The sequence below is a fragment of the Sciurus carolinensis genome, chromosome 10, assembly GCF_902686445.1.
Source record: "Sciurus carolinensis chromosome 10, mSciCar1.2, whole genome shotgun sequence".
NCBI classification, from domain to species: Eukaryota; Metazoa; Chordata; class Mammalia; order Rodentia; family Sciuridae; genus Sciurus; species Sciurus carolinensis.
Genome location: NC_062222.1, coordinates 20,214,854 through 20,241,054, shown reverse-complemented (window position 1 = coordinate 20,241,054; position 26,201 = coordinate 20,214,854). Strand labels below are relative to the sequence as shown.

The 26,201-nt window shown below is 40.7% G+C and overlaps 1 protein-coding gene across 1 annotated transcript in view; it reads left to right on the top strand.

The window, feature by feature from the left end:
• The window catches only part of Frem3 (FRAS1 related extracellular matrix 3), a 60,308-nt gene that overhangs the window by 33,253 nt on the left and 854 nt on the right, over positions 1-26,201 (top strand). Inside the window, 5 exon segments of the mRNA XM_047567519.1 lie at positions 1,761-1,907; positions 3,294-3,524; positions 5,771-5,896; positions 13,383-13,634; positions 24,822-24,971. Of these exon segments, the coding sequence (XP_047423475.1) occupies positions 1,761-1,907; positions 3,294-3,524; positions 5,771-5,896; positions 13,383-13,634; positions 24,822-24,971 (906 nt within the window).

The window sequence follows — 26,201 nt, the reverse complement described above, 5'->3', positions numbered from 1 at the left end:
CCCCTGTGGCTGCTGAATCACATCCCAGGGCAGCCCCCTCACCCCTCCCCACTTCAGCTCTTTAGAGAATGAGTAGTTCACTTGGCTGTCCACCTACAGAAGGTAATGGCGAGCTCTCCAAGAGGGTCACTGGAACCCACCCCCTCTAGGCTGGAGGTGGACACTGTAGCGCCCGCCCACACCCTCACCTCCTTGAGTGATAAGAGAGATCCCCACCATGAAACCCGCCTTTCCTAAAGTAGTCTCTTCTCTAGTTCTTCTGTTTTGTCCCTACACTGCCCCCTTTGGCTATGCTTCATCTGATTAGGGGTTCAGGAGTTATGGAACTAAGTAGTAAAGCTTTCTTTTTTTTAAAGTTTCCCATTTTTTTATTATTTTTACAGACTGCATTTTGATTCATTGTTCTCAAATGGGGTACATCGTTTCGTTTCTATGGTTGTGCACGATGTAGATTCATACCATTCGTGTAATCATATATGTACATAGGGTAATGATGTCTGTCTCAGTCCACCATTTTTCATAGTCCCCTCATTTCCCTCTACGTAATCTAAAGTTCCTCCATTCTTTTCTCACCCCCCCGCTCCCATTGTATATCATCATCCACTTATCAGGGAAAATATTTGGCCTTTGGTTTTTTGGGATTGGCTTATTTCACTTAGTGTGATAGTCTCCAAATTTATCTGCAAATGCCATAATATTATTCTTCTTTATGGCTGAATAATATTCCATTGTGTATATATACCACAGTTTCTTTATCCATTCATCTGTTGAAGGGCACCTAGGTTGGTTCCACCATCTGGCTATTATGAATTGAGCTGCTATAAACATTGATGAGGCTGTGTCACTGTAGTACGCTGATTTTAAGTCCTTTGGGTATAAACCAAGGAGTGGGATAACTGGGTCAAAAGATGGGTCCATTCCAAGTTTTCTGAGGATTCTCCACACTGCTTTCCAGAGTGGCTGCACCAATTTGCAACACCATCAGCACATTTCTCATATGATGCTTGGACACCCACTCTTTTGGTATTGGACACCTCTACATGGGCATGTCAGGGGAAACTGAGTCATAAAGAGACCTATTTCAACATCATTTTAGAAGTGAAGATCTGCAGCTGCCATGCCCCAGATGAGGGAGACCTCCCTTTCTTCCAACCCACGCATAGTACGCCCCAAGTAAAGGGCCAGTTTAACCTTCCACAAAGATGCATGTGACCCAGGATGGACAAGAAGAAATCACAGCCTTATCCTTGTCTGCTGCCCTCCAGGGTAGTTTTTAAACATTTAAGTATCTGAGTTCAAGGCCCCATGCTGGGTCCTGAAAGTAATAAACTAAGTAAACATAACATAAGCACTGCCTTCAGGGAACTTCTAGATTAACACGAGAGCCCATGGATGCACCCTAATATAAAGAAGCAAACAACAGTGCAGAGGAAGAAATGGGGGCAGGAGAGAAGGAGAGAGGAAAGGATGAAGGTCAGGTGTGACCTGCATTTAAGACTGTCAAGCTCTGGTTCCTTGGAACCCGGGTGCCTAAGTTGCTTTATGAAAAGAGACACCTAGCTCCCTCCATGTTAAACAGGGTAATAGACCTTAGGATGATCTCCTTGATGTTCTCCAGAAAATTAAAGAATTTTAGTCTCTTTCTCTTAAAAAAAAAAAAGTGTTTTGAAACCCATGACTTCGGTAACAAAATACATACACTGATCATTAATTTGAGCAAATACTGCCACTGAATTCCCTATTGTCCCTGTCAATTACAGGAGGAAATAAACTGACAAACCAGCCTTTCCACCTAAACTGGGCTTGGATCTCTCTGGAGAAAGAGTACTACATTGTGGACGAAGACTCTGGGTTCATAAAAGTGACCCTCCAGCGCAGAGGCTACCTCGGAGGAACATCCTTCATCAGTGAGTAACTGGGGATTGGCTGCTGGCAAAAGGTCAGGGAATGATGGAATGCAGGCTTAAAAAATAATAATAATTAGAATAGAATAGATCAAAGGAGAATCAATAACCATCGTGGGGGGAACCCCTAAAAAACTATGTAAAAATTGTGCTGTGCTCACTATGAACTCAGATAATATCGATTTTTTATCCTCCTCAATTTTCCTCTTTCTGGCAACTTACATTCTGTTTGTGTGTGTGCGGTTTTTTTTTTTGTTTTTGTTTTTTTGTTTTTTTTTTTTTGGTACCAGGAGTTAAACCCAGGGGCACTAAACCGCTGAGTCACATCCCCTGCCCTTTTTATTTTTTATTTTGAGACAGGGTCTCACAAAGTTATTTAGGGCTTTGCTAAGTTGCTGAGGCTGGCCTTGAACTTGCATTCCTCCTACCTCAGCCTCCCGAGCCACTGGGATTACAGCTGTGCACAACCATATCCAGCTACATTCCCTTTTATAAGTCAATATAATTCCAGGAAAATTAAGACATTGCCCAGCCGTCTCGCAATCCCCAAGTCACTCAATTTCTTTTAAATGTGTCTTTAAGCATATAAGAATTATTATGGTTAGCTTTTGAAGAATTATTTATAAGTATGTTATGCATTATTGGTTTTGTTTTATTTCTTATGACTATATATAATTATTTTAGCCCTGACATAAGGTTATAGCTTCTGTGAGAATGTGCAGTATCAAATTTTTTTGTTTTATAAGAACCTAGTACAGAAGTATCTCTCTTGGACATATGTCACGCCCGCATAATGGATCTCATTAGATCACTAATAATTAATAATAAGATTGACAGGCACAGGGGCGCACACCTGTAATTCCAGCAGCTCAGGAGGCTGAGGCAAGAGGATCGAGAGTTCAAAGCCAGCCTCAGCTATGGCAAGGTGCTAAGCAACTCAGTGAGACCCTGTCTCTAAATACAATACAAAATAGGGCTGGGGATGTGGCTCAGTGGTTGAGTGCCCCCGAGTTCAATTCCCCATACCCAAAAATAATAATAATTGTAATTATTGTTCTAATAATGCATTATATTTTCATAACATCATTACCTGCCAGAACTTTCAGAAATCATTTGCCTTCATTTTTATAATCTGTTAAGGAGACAGATAGGGATGTTATCTTCATTTCACAAAAGAGCATTCTGGGTCTTCCAGACAAGCAGGACTCAATCCCACCGACATATCAGAACTGTTGAAGAGAAGCCAGGAGGTAGTCGGCTAATGAGAAAATGGGCACTCCAGGAAAGAAAAGCTTTTCCCAAGGGTTCCCCCATGCCCCAGGGACCCTCCCAGGGTGGAGGCTTCTATATCAGGACTGTTTTCTCAGAAAGATCCTGATTTTTATTCAGGCATTGGAACCAAAGATGAAACGGCAAAGAAAGATAAAGATTTTAAAGGACAGGCCCATCAACAGGTCCGGTTCAACCCAGGACAGACTACAGTCACATGGAAGGTGAGAATTATACCGGACAATGAGTATGAGGCCTCGGAGACTTTCCAGATCATTCTGTCAGAACCTGGCATGGCTGCACTGGAGTTTCCAGAAATGGCAACAATTGAAATCGTGGACCCTGGAGATGGTATGTGATATTGATTGATGTATTCTACTACTCAGTACAGGTTCGTGGGTTCATGTTTGACCTTCACGTCTCCTTCAGTCTGTTATCCACTGGATGAAATCTCATTTAGGTTTAAAGTGAAGTGTATCACTTCAAGACAGTAATTCCTAAGAGGATTTTTTTATTCTTATTTAATGGTACCAGGGATTGAACTCAGGGGCACTTAACCACTAAGCCACATCCCCAGCCCTTCTTTGTGTTTTATTTAGAGACAGGGTCTCCCTGAGTTACTTAGGGCCTCGCTAAGTTACTGAGGCTGGCTTTGAACTCTCAATCCTCCTATCTCAGCCTCCCGAGCTACTGGAATTATAGGCGTGCACCACCATGCCCAGCAGGATTTTATAAAGAGAGATGAAAATAGACAGGCTCTTGCCCAGGACACCTTCAACATACATGCAGTCCTCGCTGTAAGCTTCTGGCTTAATTCCCTATATTAGCATGTTCCACACTGCATAAGCAAACATGAGCATAATAGAACACCTACTACAAAGGGGTGGAAAGCTGCCCAGAGCAAGTAAGTCTAGGAACCATTTCATCCCTCAACACTCTTCAAGTGTCCTAATTCACATTAGCATAGTAAGGATTCTGAGAAACTCTCTTGCAAAGAAATCTGTTTAATTTTGTTTAACTGGTTTCCCCAGGCTGCACTTTGTTTTTGTTATTTGTCGTCTCCAAGGAATATTCTTTAAATTCTCTGAGTTCTACTTTCATTGAAACACAATTTGATAAAAACATCACTCTGTATGCTCTGCATTTTGGCAAACACCAAAGAAGTAGAAAACAGCCCCACCACCCCATGAACAAGTCTCCAGTCCATTTTGTTTGTAACAATGCTTAGAAACATGAATCAATTATGAAGCCTAATATAAGATAGATGGGGAAAGAAGGATGTGGAGCCATCACTATGGTCCAGAGTGTTAAGGTTCATGGAGGATACTGGGTTGGAGGTGAGTCTTGAAGAGCAAGTGGGCTTTGATTACCACAGTGGTTAGGAGCAGGTTATCCAGATTGGAAAAACGGGATGTGACTGAAGAACTCAGTGTTATGGGATCCGTTTTTAACATGACATGATAACTTGAACTTGCTTGAGTTCCTTCATGATGCCAGTTTCTGAAATTGAGAGATGTCAAGGTAGTGGACCATACTAGGATGTCACTCAGGACCAGTGTTCTCCTAAAAGCTAAGGGCAGTACTGTTGAAACTAATTTAGGGAAGAAAGTAAAGAGGAAAAAATGTAATACATGATAACTAGATAATCTGACATTGAATTCTAGGTTAGCATTAGTTCCAAAAGAAGAGATGATGGTCTCCTATAACATTTTCCCTTCTTGCTCACATTGCCAAGAGGAAGAATCTATCTACGTATTTAATATGGGGGGGAAAGACCTGAGGCAATTATATGTGGTATGATCCAGACAGCTACTTCACTTCTCCACTGGAAACCGTGGATCCAACCTGAAGTTCTTGGTTTTTTTTTTTTTTTTTTTTTTTTTAAATAGATATTTTTAAATTACACAGTGCATGCTTAATGAATGCCTTGGAAAACATGAAAAATCCCAGAGAAAAACAGTGTAATAATTCTATCAGTAGGACACGACCAGTACTCATACTGCTATCTCGTGATGGTTTTAATGGTGTGCTGGTGTATGTGTACACACACAGCCACACACATATGCACATGGTCACAGCTCAGTGAATTATTTTAAAAATTGAGGACAAGACCTGTAACTTATTTTTCTCTGCACACTAAGTGGCCCATACAGTGTCTCATCCACAGAGTCTGTTCAATAAATGTTAAATAAGTTATTTACAGAATACTGCAGAGAGGTATTTTTCTTCCTTAATGAATCAGATTACCTAATTGTTAAAAACAATTTTGAGTGAGCAATAAAAGTAAAGGAGACAATATTAGATCTCTATTTAGAAGACCTAAACTTTTACCCAAAAAGAAACAAGAATCACAGTGAGATTTTCCTTTTCATTTTAAGAAGGCCTTCTCCTTTTGAAGGAGTCTTATAAACTCAATTTCACTGCTTTCCTAGGAGCACTTAATAATAAACAATACCTCCCACTCTTATGATATTTAATATTGTTGATCATGCTGGAAAATACAGGGGTCAAAGACTACGTGTATTTCTGCTCAGGTGTGTTAACCTGAGCCAACCAAATTTAAACCCTGTTGACACATCTTTTGCTATCTTTTCTAGAATCAACAGTCTATATTCCTGAGGCAGAATATAAAACCCAGGAGAGCGCCGGGGAGCTTTTGATTCCTGTGAGACGGTCTGGAGATGCAAGTCGGGAACTCATGGTCATTTGCTCAACTCATCCAGGTAGGAGGCTCTGTGTGGAGCTTGGAGGCAGGAACTAGGTTATCAGGATGCGACTGTGGTGGCCCTGGAGATGTGCAGGTGGTGATGAAGCAGAAGGCAAGGCGCCTGGCCCCTGGGCCACTCATGTCCAGGGATGCCGCTAACCTCCTTTGCTGACCCAGCACAGGCATCCTGGCTGATCTGAGCTGGTTTCAGTCAGATACTTTGTCACTTAAAATTGGGATGAAAACATCGTTTTCAACTATCTCACAAAATTTCGTGAGAGTCAAATGAGACACTGTGTATGAGCACAGTTTACATATGATGGTGAAAATATAAATAAAAATAATTCTTATTTTTCATAGTCTGAATTGCCTCGGGGCAACACTGGAAAAGAGTCTGCATATGCTATTCAGTCTCTCTTCTCCTCCCTTTCCATTTTACAACTACAAATGCATCCTCACTACCTTGGGACCAGGTGTCCTTACAGGTGTCCCAAATAAGGTCCCATTCTTTCTGATTTCTTTATAGTCAGAATTTAGCCTTCCAATACCCCACCCCCTTAAGCTCATAGTCGATAACTTATTAGTAACTGTACAATATGTAAAGATTGTGGAAATAAATGAAGACCACCCAAATGAGAACAAGAAAGTTGTTTTAGTCAGCTTTTTCCCTGCTATAACTAAAAGATCTGACCAGAACAATTTTAGGGAGGCAAAGTTTATTTAGGAGCTCACAGTTTCAGAGGTCTTAATTCACAGACAGCTGACTCCATTCCTCAGGCTTAGGGTGAGGCTGAACATCATGGTGGAAGAGTGTGGCAGAGGGAAGCAGCTCATGTGATGATCAGGAAGCAGAGAGAGAGATGCCACTCACCCATATAAATATATGCCCTAAAGCCACGCCCCCAAAGCCCCACCTCCTCCGGCCACACCCTACCTGCCTTCAGTTACCCCTCAGTGATTAACTCATTGTTTGGAGAAAGGCTCTCATAACCCAATCATTTCTTCTCTGAACCTTCTTGCATTGTGTCACACATGAGCTTTTGGGGGCCACCTCACATCTAAACCATAACAAAAGGGCTGTTTATTCAGAGCTTGCTAGAGCAAGGCAAGTCAGCTACTGTCACTTGCATTTGGCAGAGACTCAAAGAAGAGTGAGAAAAATTTATAGCTGAAAAAATGGAGGATATCAGGCAAGCCCTGAGTGGCAGCTGTTGGCAGAGGGAAAGGCAGGCTAAGAAGAAGCAGGGCTTCCTACATAATTTGTTAGAACATATCTGGCTTTCTTCAGTTAGGCCTAAGTTAGGAGTAGGAACCAAGTTTTGGGAAGCTGACAGTTATTAGGTCCTGACTATTTGGGGCTGATTGCTACAGACTGTGGCTTGGCTTCTGGGATCCTTCCTTTAGACTGTGTGGGTGTTCTATCTTTATAAATAGTATGGCTATTGTCTGCTCATAAAAGATGGATGCTTTTACTTATTGATAAAGCAATATTGGAGAAAGAATTCTTGTAGCTCTTCTTTCTCCCACACACATTTTTTTAATACAATTCCCCCAAGTCATGGTCTGAAAGTACTAATGAGGGGCTTTTCCATCAAGTAGCAAGCATAGGTTATGTCTGGGCAGACAGAAACTTCAGTAATCAGGTCTTACAAGCCTATTAAAGCAGAACTAAAGCAAAAACAAAAAAACAAGGAACTCTGTCACCTTTTTTCAATGACCTGTAGCCATATGTAGTAGCTGTGCATTATTAATAACATGCAAAGCATGAGCTTGCTCTCCATTCAACCATTAATACAGCTCAAGCACATTTTATTCATTTTATTCACATTTATTCATTCATCCAGGCAATTATGATTAACATAATTGTTCAACATTTATTTAACAAGATCTCCAAAGAGACTTAAATAACCAACTTGGACTTGCATCCTCTGAGAGAGTGAAGTACCTACCCATGGGAAGGAGGTGAAAGCAGATGTCACAATGACAAGCAATATGAAAAGATTTAAATGTTCAGTCTCTCATAATTCCACAAAGAAATATATAAGTGCAGGGCACTGGCACGTGCACAGTGGTTTAGTTCTCCAGAAAGCACCCCTGGCCCTGTTAAACCCTTGTTTTTTTGTTTTTTGTTCTCACTGCAAGTCTGACGCGGGGAATCCAGGGTCAAGGCTCAGTGTCAGTCAGTGGGAGCTGGGCGCCCGCTATGCAGGGAGTTTTCTGGGAATGCCGCCTTCATACCTGGAGACCCCATGGGAAGTTGGGTCCCACCGAGGAATCCCGTGAGAAGCTAGATGTGGGCGTGGCCCTCCCATGTGGGCAGGTGGGGTGAAGCAGCCACGGCCCAAGTGGACCCCTGCAGTTCAGCAGTTTCACCGAATAGGCCGTTTACCACCTCATTTCTCCCATTCACATTTGGGAGATCCTCTGATGGTGGACAGAGACTGTGCCACTGACACCCAGCAGCCCAGCTTGAGGCCCAGAGAGAATGTTTTCTACCAGAGCTGATCTGCGCAGCCTCAGCCACGCCCCCGCCTGCAGGCTGGGGCTCGCGGTTCGCCTATTGTGCACACACGGAGAGAGAACCGGGGGGCATCCTTCCTGAGATCCTTAGGCGGCCAGCTGCAGAGGGAGGAAGTACTTCGCCCCACCTCATTTTCCTCTTCTTGACTTTTCAATTCCCAAATGAAGTAAAACCAAGTTAAAATTGAGCGTTGCGAAAACGTGCTTGACGTTGGCAGCATCTGGTGCTTTCAGAGAGACTCTTAGTTAACTGAGAACCGGCTAACATCTCTAGACATACAGCGAAAGAACAATCGTGAAGAGCTGGAAGGTGCGTCACAAGAGCTTGTCCTTGGAGCTGATTTTGAATAGCTCAAAACAAATTATCCGTTCCCTGCCAAATCCTCTGTCCTCCAGAGCAGAGGAGAATTTATGATTGCCATCTCAGCCATAGTACTCTGGATATTTCAGAGAGATCATTCTTTTCTGTAGATCATTTCTGCCCTGTGCACTGTAGGATGTCAAGCGACATCCGTGGCCTCTAGATACTTAGTGCCAGTAGCAGCTCCCCCACCTCCAGCTGTGACTCCCCAGAATGTCACCAGACATTGCCTAATGTTCCTTGCAGGGTAAGATCAGTCCAACTGCAAGCTACTGCTCTGCAGTGAAGTATTTTTAAACTTGAGGATAGTTTGGGTGAGGATTTGCAGATTGGACAGCTCTTGGCTCTACTTTATTTGTAAAATAGATCTCCCCCGTATTTTTCTTCTCATCCTGTGGTGTTTTGGTTTTTTTTTTTTTTTTGTTTTTTTGTTTTTTTGGTTTTGTTGTTGTTGTTGTTGTTGTTGTTGTTGTTTTAATCAGTCCCAAGTCAAATGTATTGAAATTTTTAAATGATTGACTTAATCCAGTTGGAGAAGACTGGTAAACCACATTTCTGGACCCAATACCATTTCTCTGATTGGACTTTTTCTCTGCATCATGCTAAGAGGGGGATAGAAAGCAGGTTTTTCAGAGAGAGTTCCAAGCAAATCCAGGCAAAAGACATGCTCCCTTTTGTCCTTTTAAAACATGTGATGTGTTGATTTATTTGGTGGTGTGTATGCTTTTAGGTAATAGAAGTAGCACCTTGCATCTCAGAGGGTACTGGAGGACCATTTTCTTTTTTCTGAAATACAAACTACATCATTTAAAAGTTCCTTTTCTGTAGGTCTACTGTTTTCTGTTTATCACAATACAACTTTATCTCAACTCCATGTTTGAAATTCTAGATTGACAATAATCTTCTCCCAGCATTTTCAAGTTATTATTCCACTCTCTTCTGGCTTCCAGTGTTACTATTCAGAAGTTGTCCTTGGTTTAAAAGTCATCTTTGTAGCAATGGCATTTTTACATGTTTAAGATCTTCTCACCTGTATTTGATCAAAAGTATGGAAATTCTGGGAGGTGACTCTTGTTTTGTTCTGAGAAGGATTTGATTGCATCTTCCAAGATCCACAGGGCAACACCCACCCAGAACCCCCCCTGCTACCCTGGGTCTCCAAAATTCACCACCCACTCCGCATCAGCGCCCCCTGCTGTCTTGATGTCCCATCTGCTCATGGGAAGACACCAACTTCTCAATGAGAGACCCTGCTCTAAATTAGCAGGTGTGGGTTTTTGGATTTTGGGGGGGTTTTGTTTGTTTGTTTGTTTTGTTGCCCCTGGGTGATTTTCCTTGCTCTCTGGAAGTACAGAATAGCCAGCGTAATTATTTCTAGTTGTTTTATTGTATGAGAGCAGCACAGAGTACCTCAGTGGCCAAAGGCTGGGAATGGAGGTCACAAAGCCTCTTTAGATACAAGCCCACAAGCTTCGCAGCCCTCCCCTCCCCAGCTGCCCTCTTCACCTCTTACTCCCCAATTTCCCTCCAATCATGGAAGAATTTTGTCTCCACTCTGGAATTTTTTAACTTGCTACTGATAAAATACAATTTTTTTTTTTTTACTTAAATAAATGCCAGTATTCTGTGTTCTTGACCATAGAATGTAAGTGATCCAATGGTTTCCCCAAAGTAAATTTTCTAGAATCCTAGGAGGAAGGGGTCATATATTGACAAAGAGATTTAATCATTATACTTATTTAACTTTATAAAGACATTATTAAATACTATGTGAGCCTACTTTTTACATCTGCTTGGGGCATTTATCTTGAGGAGCTAAGCATGCTGCTTCAGACAGGCATCTTTTTATACCACCTGCTTGCTGACTAGGTAAAGTAAGAACGTATATTCTCCAACATAAAGTCCTCCTGTGTAAACATCTAACTCTGTAAAAAAATATATTCCAAATGTTCACTCTTAATCATGAGGGTGTAAGACTTGAGACCGTGTGTGTGTGTGTGTGTGTGTGTGTGTGTGTATGTGTGTGTCCTGGAGTGACTCAGCCCTCTGCCTTCCCCTGTTGCTGACACTGGTCCCCACTCCCTTCTAGCTGGGAAGTGCTACCTCTGGCACTTAGTCATAGTGCTCATCTCTGCCATCCCAAGAACCAGCTTCTCCTGGTTGAGGCGCTCAGAGGACTCTCACAGGTATAGGTTTTTTTGGGGAACAGAAAGACTGAAGTTTCAAGGCCCCAGACCACACTGAAACTTAGCCAACCTACCCGCCAAGTGAGAGTTCCCTTGAACCGGGCATTAATTGCAGTTTCTGTCCCCTGCCCTAGTAACATGTTTTATTTTCTTCAGTTCTCCAGATTAACACTTTCTGTATGTTCCCAGACTAATAAAACAATCAATGTTACTCCCTGATTTTTCTAAAATCTGTTTTTTCAAAAAATCGTTCTGAAACATTTTGTAAGTCGGTGCCCCTTTGAGCAAAGCCTCTGATGTCATTTTGGAGACGAGATTTTAGCAAGTGGTCTGCTCACATGCAGCACACAGTCATAGACACCAACTCGTATCCATGTTTAGAAGACATGGGGCACTAGTAGTGTCTTACATATGCTCATGCACCACACTACGAGCAAGAAAGGCCCTTAAGAGGCCAGAGTATCCTTCCAGAACCTTCCTGCCATATTCCTATTGCTTCTTATTAAGGAAAGTTATGAGAGAAAATATTTAAACCTTTTTTTTCCTTTTTCTTTATTTATTTTTTTATTTTTTGCAGACCGCATTTTGATTCATTGTTCACAAATGGGGTACATCTTTTTATTTCTATGGTTGTGCACGATGTAGATTCATACTATTTGTGTAATCATACATGCACATAGGGTAATGATGTCGGTCTTATTCCACCATTTTTCATGCTCCCCTCCCTCTCATTTCCTTCTATGTAATCTTTTCAAATATCTCTTATCTAAAATATTGTGCTAAATCATTTCAGTCACTGTGGCTACTTTTCACCCCTTTAACTCTAAAGCTGTGTTGCTGTTTTTAATAATACAGAAATGCACTGAACCCCAGGAAACCCCACTCCTGAGTCCTTGGGAGAGAAATAAAATGGTATACCTGCTCAAAGACCAATACTGTAATATTCATGGTAGCCCTGTTCAGAACTAGCTAAGAACTAGAGAGAACCCATTGTCAGCTGGTAGATGAGTCAACAAACTGTGGGACAGGAGTCCAGAGTTAAAGAGAAGGAAGTCTGATACATGGGTGCATCTCAAAGCAAGGGGGCTAAATGAAAGAATCCGGACACAAAAGACAACACACAGAAGTACTGTGTGACATTCTCATAAAGGTAAATCAATCTAGGGTGACACAAAAGATCTGTGGTTTCCCAGGACTGGTAGGCAGAGAGCGAGGTGGACTGCGAGGGGGAGAAGTCAGTTTTCAGGGGTGGATAAAAATGTCTCACATTGTTATTTTGTTGGTAATTACATGTACTTGTCAAAACTCATCAAGGGACTAGGGAGAGCACTTGCCTAGCCCATGTGAGGCACTGGGTTCCAACCTCAGTATTGCATAAAAGTAAGTAAATAAAATAAAGGGATTGTGTCCATTTACAACTTTAAAAAAAATTTTAAAAGAACACTCATCAAATTGTGCATTTATGTTGATGAATCTTAATATAAGTAAATTATTATAATAAAACTTAAAGTACAGTGGATCTAAACTGAAATCCCCCAATCAATCCTGCATGTCTAGTAAGTAAGCAAGCAAGTATCTCTGTGGCTGTACTACAATCTCATACAAGGAACTCTAATCAGAGTGCAAAAATCAGATTATATTCACACTCCTCACAGCTATGTCTTGGGCCAGAGTAGGGGCAGAAGAAATCCTGTACTGTAAGGAATCCCACGAAAACCACACCAGACATGGGAAATCACATAAGGGAATTTATTAAGCAAACAAAGTATCTCCCTACAGGGTGAGAGAGAAAATGAGAGGAAAAGAAAGGGAATGAGAAAGGGCATGTACTAGAGCGAGGAGAATAGAGAAAGTGAGTAGGAGAGAGAAAAGCATCAGAAAAGATGGCGGGGTAGCTACCGAGAAGCAGTTGAATTCTGCGGGGCTAACAGGGGACCAATAACAGAGAAGGATACTTGCAAGCTGACTGATGAACCAATAGCTAGCTAGGGTGTGCACAGACTGACAGTCGTTGGGAGGCAGGGAAATGGCTGCACCGGAAAGGGCGGGGGAGCAGCTTTGTACATTACATTACATGTACCATTATCATGCCTGGGCTTTCTGTTTTATTTCTCCACCTTCAGTTCAATAACACAAGAGATTTGAGCTAAGCCAGTCTGTACAGCCTACAGTGCTTCAGCTCATTTAGCCCTTAATCTAAACAAACCGTATTCAATACACCCTATTTGAAGATCAATAAATCTGGATCATGCCCAAATACCAGACTCTCTTCTGAAAGCTTTCTAATCATACTGTTAATATTTGTGACTTGAAGAGATGGGCGCCTTATTATTCAGATAGCTATCATCTAGAAACAGTTTGAGGAACCAATAAGGAATTCCCGTTTGGAATGCCACTTCTTCTCACCTTCGCTGCTCCTTCTGACACTCCTGCAGGTTCTGCCACAGGCTCCATTCCGTCCACGGCCTTGTCTTCCTCTGACTACGTCTCACGACCGGAAGACCACACCAGCATCCTCCTCTTTGACAAAGATGAGACGGAGAAGAGCTGCCGGGTTCTCATCATCGATGACTCCCTCTATGAAGAGGAAGAATCCTTCAGCGTCTCACTGAGCCTGCCGGTGGGAGGGCAGCTGGGACCCACATTCCCCACCACCAAGGTGCTCATCCTGGCTGATGCTGAGGATGGTAAGTCTGTTCCTGCTTCCCTATTCTCGGCCGTAGCTGCCTCCTGCTCACGTTTTCTTTCAACACTTAAAAGGCAAAACTGGCTTTAATTACCTTTCAGAGGAAGATTTGATATTCTTCTTTCTTCAAAAGCTGTATCTTTTCAAGCACATAGACATCACCCATACCTACAGCAAAATAGCAACGTTGGAAGATTGAATAGTTGTGTATGACTTTATTTCTAAAAAAGGAAGATGAGGGAGTCCAGGCCAAGAGGATAACCTGAGACTTGGAAGGAAGACAGAAAGTGGACCTGAGCCAAGCACACACATTCCCAACCAGGACAGCCCCACGAAGACCCTCACTTTAGCAGCATGGGGATCCCCTCTGACAATAGTCAGTGCACAAGAGTCTTCAGATGGTCCAAGGGTCATTTGTCTACCAAGGAGCTCCATGCAGAGGCATCTGACCCTCTCCTCCCAGGGTTTTCTGGCAGGGAGTTTGGCTCCTGTCCCTGAAGTTCTGCCAGAACTTCAGAAGAGAGGGGCTCCTTCCTCCTCAACACCAACCCTTCCCTCCCTGATGGGATAAGAAGTATCAGGTGCAGTATTATTACCCTAGATTTCCATTGCCATTTCTATAAGGAGCATTTTTAAAAGAAAATGGGACTAAAGGTGATTCGTCTCAGATCAATTGTTTCATCTCTCAACCAAGCCTCTGCCAGGGCTTGAAAGGCTGAGAGGTGCTGTGCTCAGATATAGTCAGGATCAAACCAGCCTGCTATCAGAGACACAAAACTATTGTGAGTGCCTTGTTATGGTCACACAGCTTCCATAAACCTAAGAACTATGCCGAGAAACAGGCTGGATAGAGTTTGAACAGTGTATACACTCTCGAAATGAGTGTGACAGATTTATCATGTACTATATTGTCCTGTTTGAAATTTTTTTAAAACAGCCATGGAACAGGGGGAAATATGAGTGAGACTAAAAATAGTTTTTTGTTTTCTGTTTGGTCTGCTACATGGCTTCGTGTGGTGATATCACATCATACACACTGAGGGGCAGACCTCAGAAATGGGCGACAAACCAATTTTGCTCCATTAAAAAGAAAAAACTGTTTTTCAAGGACCAAGTTCAGTTCCAAAATTCATTTTCACAAGTATCAAGAGCTAAGAATAAGAATAGTCCCCAAGGCCTAGGCTCTTTGTGGTTGTTCTTGGCTGGTCACTGCAGTTCATGGCGTATCAGGGTCAGAGGTCCAGAAACTCAGTTTTGACGGAGGACCCAGAGACAGGATGTACACCCCCAAAAGATGGATGTGTAAGGCAAAATTCCAAATTATAAATTACAGTGACCAGGGGCTGGGGATATGGCTCAGTGGGTAGAGTGCTTGTCTCTCATGCACAAGCCCCTGGGTTCAATCCCCAGCACTGCAAAAAAAAAAAAAAAAAAAAAAAATACAGTGACCAACCAAAGTCAAGGAGAACTAAAAACCAGAGTCTTCCAGTGAGGACATTTTCTCCTTAAAGAGGCCCTACCTGGATAACCACTATGTGAGCAAGTGATTGAGTCACAGGTATGAGATCCGCTATCCAGGCAAGATGGTTGTATTCACTGCCAAGTGTCCAAGACTTGTTAGTAAAGATAAACATATAGGCAAATACAGAATAATGTATTTCCATAATTTTGTAATGGTAGTAGGTAGATCACTTTTAATTCTAGAATAAAGATTAAAAATAATTTTTGTATTAAAAATAATTATAACCAGAAATATGTTAATGGATATACAACATATATATAGACATAAATTGTGACATCAATTCCACAAAGTACCAGGAGCAGGGGAGAAGTCAAAGTGTAGAAGTTCTGTATGCAATTGAAATTAAATTATTACCAGCTTAAGACAAACTGTTATAACCATAAAATATCTTATGCAAACTTCATGGTAACCATGAAAAACCTACTTATAGAAGTTTAAAAGAGAGAAAGGAATCAAAGCACATAAATGCAAAAACAAAAATCAATGAAATACAAAGGAATACATTAAAAGACAAAAAGGACAAAAGAACAAGAAGACAAACAGAAAACAATTAATGACAGGGCAGGGGCCAGGGGAGTAACTCACGGTAGAGCGCTCACCTAGGATTCTGAGGCCCTAGGTTTAATTCCCAGCACAACAGTAGCAACAAAATCCATTAAGGCAATATGACATTCCTTTCTATCAGTGATTACTTTAAATGCAAATGGATAAAATTCCTTAATCAAAAGACAGTGGCTGAAGGACTCACATAGGTGGAAAGTGATGGATGGCAACAGATATTCCATGCAAATGGTAGCGAAAAGATGGCAGTGGGAGTTATACTTAAATCATAGTTAGAAACTGACACAGAAGACAAGAAGGGTGTTATACAATGATAAAAGGGTCACTTTGTCAGGTGTCCAAGATGTATATATATATATATATATATATATATATATATATATATATAATAATAATTATATATGCATTCACCATCAGAGAACAGAATTGTATTAAGAGAACGTTGAAAGAACTGAAAGGAGAAATAGCAACACAATAGAAGTGGGAGACTTCAACACTCTACTTTCAATAAAAAGGAAGCAACCAAAGAGAAAAACCAACAAACAGAGAACCTGAGTAACACTGCAGACCAATGGACCAAGCAGACAGACGTATCCAGAACATTCCACCCAACAGTAATAACAGTGAAACCCATGCAGAATATTCTCCTGGAAAAAGTAGATTAGGTCACAAAATACATCACAAATCTTTAATAAATTTTAGGACGTTGAAATCATACCAAATACCTTTTCTAACCACAAGAGAAAGAAACTAGAAATCAAAATCAGAAAGAAAATTGGACCCAGTGCAGTGGTACATATCTTTAATTGTAGTGATGTGACTCTGGAGGCTGATGAGACTCAGGAGGCTCATGAGTTCAAAACCAGTCTCAGCAACTAAGCAAGGTTCTGAGCAACTTCTTGAGACCCTGTCTTAGGATAAAAAATAAGAAGGGCGTGAATGGGGCTCAGTGCTTAAGCTCACTTGGGTTCAATCTCTGGTATCAAAAATACAAAATAAAATTGTAAAATTCATAAATATGTGAAAATTTTTAAAATACACTTTTGAAAACCCCAAAGGAGCAAAGAAAGAATCAAAGGGAAATTGAAAACTACTTTGAGACAAATGAGAGCAAAATACAACATATTAAAACTTATAGGATGTGGCAAAAGCAATACCAAGAAGGAAGTTCATAGCCACAAATGCTTACATAAAAAAAAGATCCCAAACAACTTTACTTTACACCTCAAAGAATGAGAAAAAAGAGAACATACTAAGCCCAAAGTTAGCAAAAGAAAGAAAATAAAGATTCAACCAGAAATAAATGTAATTGAAAGGAGAAAAACAATAGGAAAAAAAAAAAAACAATGAAACAAAGAGTTGATTTTTTGAAAAGTTTAAAAAAAAAGTGACAATCCCCTATCTAGACTAAGATAAAAAGAGGAAACTCAAATACATAAAATCAGAAATGAAAAGAGTAAATGTTATAGTTGATGCCATGGAAATAAAGACCATAAGAGACTATGATTCCAAAGAATTAATTATGGTTCAATAAACTGAATAACCTAGAAGAAATGGATAAATTCCTAGAAAAATAACAGTACACCAAGAACAAATCATGAAAAAACAGAATTTCTAGGCAGATTTATAACTAGCTTTCTGACAAAGAAAAGTCCAGAACCAGATGGCTTCACTGGATTCACTGGTGAATTTTACCAAACATTTAAAGAATACTGTCAATGCTTCTCAAACTCTTCCAAAAAATTGAAGAGGAAGGAACACTTCCAAATTCATTTGATGAAGCCAACAATATGCTAATTATAAAGCCAAAGACACTGCAACAGAAAACAACTGGGACCAATATCCCTTATGAACACTCTCAACAAAATGCTAATAAACTGAATTCACCAGCCAAGAAGTACCAGACACTATGTCCAAGTAGAATTTAATCCCTGGAATGCAAGGATGGTTCAACACTGCAAATCAATTAAGATGAAACACCCCATTGACAAAATGAAGAAGAAAAATCATGACTGTCTGTATAGATGCAAAAAATTTTTCATTTTATAAAATTCACCACTAATTCATAATTTTAAAAAAATTCTCAGCAAATAAGAAATAGAGGGAAATTACCTCAATGTAAAAAGAAGAGCATATCTGAATAGATCACAACTGATATACTCAACAGTGAAAGACTGAAAGCTTTTCCTGTAAGATCAGGAAGAAGTCAAGGGTGCAACCCCCTCTATTTCTATTCAAGATAGTCCCGGAAGTTCTAAGAAGAGAAATCAGTTGATTAAAAAGAAGCAAAAGCCATGTAAATTAGAAAGAACAAAGAAGAATTGCTCCTGGATCTTCTATAGAGAAAACACTATACAACAAAAAAAGGAGAAGAAGGAGGAAAACAGAGAATAGGAAAAGTTGTTAAGACTATAAATGAATTTAGTAAAGTTGCAGTATACAAATTAATATACAAAAACCAATAGTACTGCGGTATGCCAGCAATGAATTATCTAAAAAGGGAATTAGAAAAACAATCCTTTAACATGAATAAATACTTGGGAATAAATTTAACTTAGGGAATGAAAGACTAGCACATAGAAAACTACAAACATTCATCAAAGAAATTTCAAAAGACACAAGCAAGTAGAAAGATATTCCAGGCTAATGCCCATACTGCTGGACGAGGTGGCACATGCTTATAATCCCAGCGACTTGGGAGGCTGAGGCAGGAGGATTGTAAGCTCAAGGCCAGCCTCAGCAACTTAGTGAGATCCCTGTCTCAAAATTTAAAAAAATAAAAAATAAATAAAATGCCCATACTACCCAAGGCAATCTACAGATTCCATGCAATCCCTATCAAAATCTCAATCGTGTTTTTAACAGAAACAGAAAATACAATTATAAAATTCATGGAGCCACAAAAGACCCCAAATGTCCAAAGAAATCAAGAAAGAAGAGCAAAGATATCACGCTTTCCAATTTCAAAATATTTCACAAAACCACAGTGGTCAGTGGTCAGACAGTATGGTACTGACATGAAAATAGATGGTATTGATGAAGCAGGTCTTTGAACAGAGTGTCCCCTGCTTTCACTGGACACTGCAGTTCACATCACGCAGCTGACGTGTCCCAAAGTGTGTCTTGATTGTTTTGCACTGTGACTCACACACGGTTATCTTCCTGGATGTGCTTGCTGCATTTGACACTGGGGCTGCTCATTCTTCTCCAAATTCTCTACTTTCTTTGTTTCCCTGCTTCCCACACTGCCCCCCACCCACCCAGCCAGGACTCCAGCTATTTTTTGTTTGCTTGTTGTCTACTTCCTTTTCTGGAGAGCTCCTGTCCATCAACCTGTCTCCCTCAGGTTGATGGCCCACCGTGATTCCCATTTGATTGATTCCCCTTGGATGAGAAGATCTTCTCATGTGAAATTTGGCCCCCAACTTTGAGCTTAGCACTCCCCAGAGTTTATCTCCAGCCCTGGCTTGATTCTTGAGTTCTAGATTGACACATGAAGGTGGTTCTGCTATCTATGTAGAGGTCCCCTAGGCAACTCAGACTCCACATCTGTAACTGAACTCGGCATCTTTCCTTCTCTTACCGCCCAGTCAAGGTGGATTCTCCTCCTTTATTCCCATCTGAGTTGCTGATAGTGCCTCCCATACCACCTTCCACACCAGAAGCTTGCAGGGCACCTAGAAGTCACCGATAGCCTTGGTGTGCTGTTGTCACTGGGTGCCGCTCATTTCTGCCAGTCACCTCTTTCACTCCATCCTGATACAGTCTAGTTCAAACATGGGGGTGCTCATTAGATGTTTGTTGAACTGAACTAAAAGAAAGATTGAATTTGACTTCACCAAACAGTATGTGAAGGATCCAAAACTCACTCATAGGCATTTTCTTTCTTTTCTAAGAATCCAGAACCTGTTTCAATAAGTAGCTCTAGAACTTTTCCAAAGACTAGGTGTACCAGTCTCTTTCTAGAATCTATTTTCTAGGTGAGGCAACTGAAAAAAACATTTTGGTAACTTCCACCTTGCGATACCCATCTTGTTTGTGGTGGTTTCTCAAATTTGACCAAGTGTTTCTGCCCCCTCTTCTACAAGCCTTGGCATTAAATTTGTATTCCTATGGACACTCAACTCCTTTTAAAGCATGGCCATTTGTCTTTTGACAGCTTCACTTCCCACCCTGTCGTATTTCTTTTCCGTTTCTCTTTTTTAAATCAGTCTCTTCTAAGTGCGATATACCTATGGCTATAGACTCCATTGGACACAGGTGTGATGTGGCCAAAACATCATACCTTCCTAATTGCCTGTCCTGAGGAATATTGCTAGTACCTTGGATAAGGACCATCTGAAAACCGTGCTGGGCTACATAAAGGAACTGTTTTCCCTCCTCTGACAAATCTCCTGATACTTAATAACATGGGGCATCTCGGAAGAGTTTTATGGTATTTTTTTCCAAGTGACACCACCCTCCTTTCTTGCTCCTTCCCCTTCCCCACAATCACACAGTACAATTTATCTGTCAAAAAGCGGATTATTTTGTCCAAATTTTAAAACAAAACTTCATAATAAATTCAAAATGTGTTATAAGTTAATTAAAATGATCTATTCTTCAATACATTCTTGAATGCTGAGAATATGCTGGCCTCCATGTCACTAAGTAGACAGGGACATGGGATGTGGCCCCTGACCTTGGGAAGTTCATAGGCCTTAATAAGAATACAAAACAGCATGATAGAATGTATCCCCAACAGTTTCTCTTTCCAAGAGACCAATTGGGACGTCATATGGGTCACAGGCAAAATAAGAAGTTCATGTGTATGGAGGACTTGCGGATGGAGTCTGGCTCTGCCTGAAACATCACCGTGTGAGAGAAGAGCTAGTTAGCTGCTGTCATGAATGAGCAAACGAAAGGGACTGCATGGATGCAGCAGTGTTCCTAGAGTTTATCAAGGCAAAAGAGGCAGGACGGTTCCATCTTCAGACAGGACCCAAGCATGCCAGTGAGAGCAAGCCTGGGCTTGTCCTTGGCCTTGGCCGAAAGCGCCATCTAGAGGGCCGAAGGGTCCTCAGCAGAGGTGGTGCCAAATGCACAGGAGTTGAGGAAGAAAACTAAGTGACCAGCCAGGATAGTGACATTTCATCTGCATCCAGAGCCCACAGAGAGAGATTCCCAACTATGAGAGTGACAGGTCTCCAAAGAACCCAAAAAACTGCCCATGGAAAACAGAATCAGTTTTTATTCCATCTTCCAAGACTAGAGAGTACTGATCACCATGAAGATACCCACCAAGAAAGGACTTTCCTGCTGTCCTGCCTCTTCTGTCCCAGCCTTGAAGACACCAGAAACATGCATTGGCAAATGAGGAGATGGACCACAATCAAGTTGGGTTCTTCCCAGGAATGCAAGGTTGGTTCAACATAATTCATCACATCAGTAGACTTACAAACAAGAATCCAATGATCATCTCAATAGATGCAGGAAAAGCATTTGACAAAATACAGCACCCCTTCATGTTTGAAACACTAGAAAAACTAGGGATTGTAGTAACATACCTCAACATCGTAAAAGCTACCAATACTAAGCCCAAGGCCAATATCATTCTAAATGGAGAAAACTTGAACCATTCCTTCTAAGAACTGGAACAAGACAGGATGTCCTCTTTCACCACTTCTATTCAACATTGTCCTTGAAACTCTAGCCAGAGGAATTAGAAGAAAGAAATTAAAGGAATACACATAGGAAAAGAAGAACTCAAACTATCACTATTTGCCAATGACATGATTCTATATTTAGAAGATCCCAAAAATTCCACCAGAAAGTTTCTAGAACTAATAAACGAATTCAGCAAAGTAGCAGGATATAAAATTAACACCCATAAATCAAATGTGTTCCTATACATAAGCGATGAATTCACTAAAAGAGAAATTGGGAAAACTACCCCATTCACAATAGCCTCAAAAAAGATAAAATATTTGGGAATCAATCTAACAAAAGAGATGAAAGACCTCTACAATGAAAACTGCAGAACACTAAAGAAATTAAAGAAAACCTTAGAAGATGGAAAGATCTCCTGTGTTCTTGGATAAGCAGAACTAACATTGTAAAAATAGCTGTACTACCAAACACATTATACAGATTTAATGCAATTCCTATTAAAATCCCAATGACATTCTTCATAGAAATAGATAAGGGCATTCTGAAATTCATTTGGAAAAATAAAAGAGCCGTAATAGCCAAAGTAACCCTTAGCAAGAAATGTGAAGCAGGAGGCATCACACTATCAGACCTTAAATTATATTACAGAGCTATAGTAACAAAAACAGCATGGTATTGGCACCAAAACAGATGTGTAGACCAATGGTACAGAATAGAAGACATAGAGACAAATCCACATAAATACAGTTTTATCATACTAAACAAAGGCTCCAAAAACATAGATTGGAGAAAAGATAGCCTCTTCAACAAATGGTGCTGGGAAAACTGGTAATCCATATGAGCAACATGAAACTAGACCCCTATCTCTCACCCTGCACAAAAATCAACGCAAAGTGGGTCAAAGACAGCCACTAAAACAGAGACCCTGTGCCTAATAGAAGATAAAGTAGACCCAAATCTCTCCATGTCAGTTTAGGAACTGACTTCCTTAACAAGACTTCTAAATGGCAAGAAGTAAAATTGAGAATCAATAAATGGGATGGAATCAAACTAAAAAGCTTTTCACAGCAAAGGAAACAATAAAGTGAAGAGAGAGTCTCTAGAATGGGAGAAAATCTTTACCACACACATCTCAGAGCACTAATCTCCAGGATATATAAAGAACTCAAAAAACTTAACACCAACGAAACAACCCAATCAACACATGGGCTAAGGCACTTCACAGAAGAAGAAATACAATCAATCAACAAATATATAAAAAATGTTCATCATCTCTAGCAATTACAGATTTAAATGCAAATTAAAACTACCCTAAGATCCATCTCACTTCAAACAGAATGGCAATTGTCAAGAATACAAGCAACAATAAGTATTGGCAAGGATGTGGGGAGAAAGATACACTCATACATTGCTAGTAGGGCTGCAAATGGGTGCAACCACTTTGGAAAGCAGTATGGCGATCCTCAGAAAACTTGGAATGAAACCACTATTTAACCCAGCTATCCCACTCCTCAGTTTATACCCAAATAATTTAAAATCAGCATACTACAGTGGCACAGCCACATCAATGTTTATAGCAGCTCAATTCACAATACCTGAACTATGGAACCAACCGAAGTACTCTTCAACAGATGAATGGATAAAGAAATTGTGATACATCTACACAGTGCAATATTACTCAGCCTTAAAGAAGAATGAAATTATAGCATTTGCAGGTAAATGAATGGAACTACAGACTATCATGCTAAGTGAAATAAACCAATCCAAAAGAACCAAAGGCCAATGTTTTCTCTGACATGCAGATTCTGATCTGTAATGCGGGGGCAGGGGTAGGAAAGAATGGAGGAAATTGCATTAGACAGAAGGGAGTGGAGGGAGGGTAGGAGGCTTAGGGACAGGAAGAATGGGAGAATGAATCAAACACTATGACTCTGTGCATTTATGATTACACAACCGGTTTAACTCTATATCACGTACAACCAGAAGAATGAGAAGTTATACTCCATTTATGTACAATGTGCCAAAATGCATTCTACTGTCATGTATAATTAATTAGAACAAATTAAAATAAAGATTGGGGAGATGGAGTGGAAGTTCTTGGTATGGAAAAAAAAAAAGAGAATAAGCCCAACACCTTTGCCAAATGCAAATGACCAACAGAAAACATCACCGCAGTGGTCAAACTAAGCCAAATGTTAGAGAAGTATGGAATTAAGAATGCTTAGTTTTCTGAAAGAGTTCCATGTGGCTTCCCTGGGACAGGTAACTCTTCATCAGATTCTTAAAGCCTGAGGCCACATTTGCCAAATTGTCACGCTGTGGCTCAGACAGTATCCCCAGCATAGAGGGAGGCTCTGAGCGCCTGCTATGCCGGGTGCATTGTGAGCTGTTTGCAGCAACTGGGAATCAGAGTACAGTGTGGGGCATGGCTGAAGATGGTTCCAGAAAAAAAAAAAATGGACTCCATTTAGATTATGAGAGGTCTTGCATGTTATAGTAAAACTTTCCTCAGCATGTACAAGACTATTAAAATATATCCTAGGCAAATTAAATCTGATTGCTACCCTCCAGATTTTTAAGTCAAATATGCTTCTTTGTGAACTGCACTTGCAAAGATGTCATCTCTGTGACTTTGGTTTTCCATTTTCCAATCTCAGGGTCATTCCTCTTGGGGGAAGTTGCTTCCCAACGTTGTTTTTTGTTTGTTTTTTGGTTTCTTTGGGTTTTGGGTGGTGATGTCATAGCTCAAACAAAAACATTTATTTCAAAATATTTTTATGATGGTATATGTCTATCATAGCAGCTAAACCTTGTAGTCTTTAAATGAGTAAGCCCCTAGGCTTCCTGTTAGAACAGAATGGATCAGGCATATTGGCTTATTTGCTTGGCCAGACCTCAACCCTCATCGTCAAACATTCCTGCCTTTTGGAAGATACACATTTGGTCCGCGCTGGCCTGTGCTGGCCTCCTTCCACTCTCCTTCCAGAAAACCACTTCCCTGCTTCTGGCATCTCTGCTAACAGGATCTGCCTCCCCTCAGATTAGAGTCTATCCCTGTGAGCCCCAAATGCCTTGGGAGAATGCAAGTCCCCTGGCTCAGAACCCGGCCTCACCAGAGGACGAGGCTCCCTAACTTCCCCACCACCTTTTCTGAGTGGCTGACTTGCCTGAGTGACAGCTGGTTGGCCCACTTCCCCTACTTATTCAACAGAGAGCACTGAAAACGGAAAAATGAGTAGAGTTCCAACTGATTTTACCTCCGGGTACTTCCTGGCGTCAAAGTCATGGCATGTCACTCTTTGACATGACTTCTGGGGAGTTTCTGGGTATTTTCTCCCTGAGCTACATATTGAACAGGACCTGTGAGATGGTTGTCAAGAATACCCAGGCTCACGCCAGGCAGAGGAGATGGTCCTCCTGGAGGTGACGCATTCTTTGTCCTTTGTGCCTCTGCAGAGCCTGCCCTGCACTTTGGGGATGCAGAGTATCGCGTTGATGAAAGCGCTGGCTACGTGGAGGTAGGCGTCAGGAGAACAGGTGCCGATCTTTCCCAGGCATCATCCGTCACTGTGAGCTCGAGGAAGACCAAGCAGAAGCCAGCAGAAGGTGAGAGGCCGTGGAAAGGGTGCAATATCGTAACACGCATTTACAGTGGGGTCCAGCAGTCTTTCTTGACAGGCTCTGATTCAAGTTTCTCCTACCCGAACACAGAGATCTCATGTTAACTTCTACTGTTAACAAAATAAATAGGACACTCAGACATCATCATTATGATTCATTCATTACCCACTTGCTCATAATAGGTTTAGATTAATTTTCCAAAGTTCAGAATATTTGTAGATACTTAAGCAGTTCATAAAGATGAAGGCATCCCCAGAATGGCCAAGCAAGTCCCAACTCCTGGAAGAATCCAGTCACATCTGAGCCCTTCGGAGGAAAGGAGTTCTTACTTCTGACTCTTGGGCGCTTTCTTTGGTTTTCAGCAGCACATCCTCAAGTCCCATTCACCTTTGTGTTTCCTGATTCGGTTGATGAAGGCCCCAGGTAGTGAGACTGGGAAATTCTGGATACTACTTTCTCTCGTGGGCTTCAGCAGCTTTAGCAAAAAAATAAAAATAGTAGGACCCAACAGGAAGGAAAGGGGCACTCCATCTAAATGATACTTACATTTTCACATTTGCCACAGGACTTCTTGGTCTCCTGGGACACGGACAGCCAGCATAGCTCCAGACTAGCATCCTGAACACCCCAAAACCCTGAGAACATTTTAAGATAAAAGCAAAGAAAAAGCAAAACCCCTGTAAATAATACCCAGTAATCTAAAAATCCACACTAACTGATGAGGTATAGGAAGAATAAAATGCACATTTATGAATAAAAAAAAAAGTAAAGATTTTTTTAAATAAAAAATGTTTTATCACACACCCAGAAACAGTTTAATAAACATGGCCATTTTACTTACTCTTGGAAGAATTCAGACATTATAATTCTTCAGTGAATACACCACAGGACATTATACATGAATCCAGTAATGATTCTTACTAGTTTTTTTTTTCCTTTTATTTCCTCTTTTTCTCTTTTCTTTTTTCTCTTATTTATTTATTTTAATTTTCAGAGAGGGTCATTTCTTACTCTAGGTACATACACGGAACCAAAGATGAAGAGACCAGCTGATTCATTGGACTTCTTCCTATGGTTGAAATGAGAAATTTAAATTTGTTTAGTAGAGTTGTTAATTTTGATCACTTGGTTAAGGTGGTATCTGCCAGGTTTCCCCACTATAAAGTTACTTTTTTTCTTTTCAATTAATAAGTATCTTATGGAAAGTTAACCTGA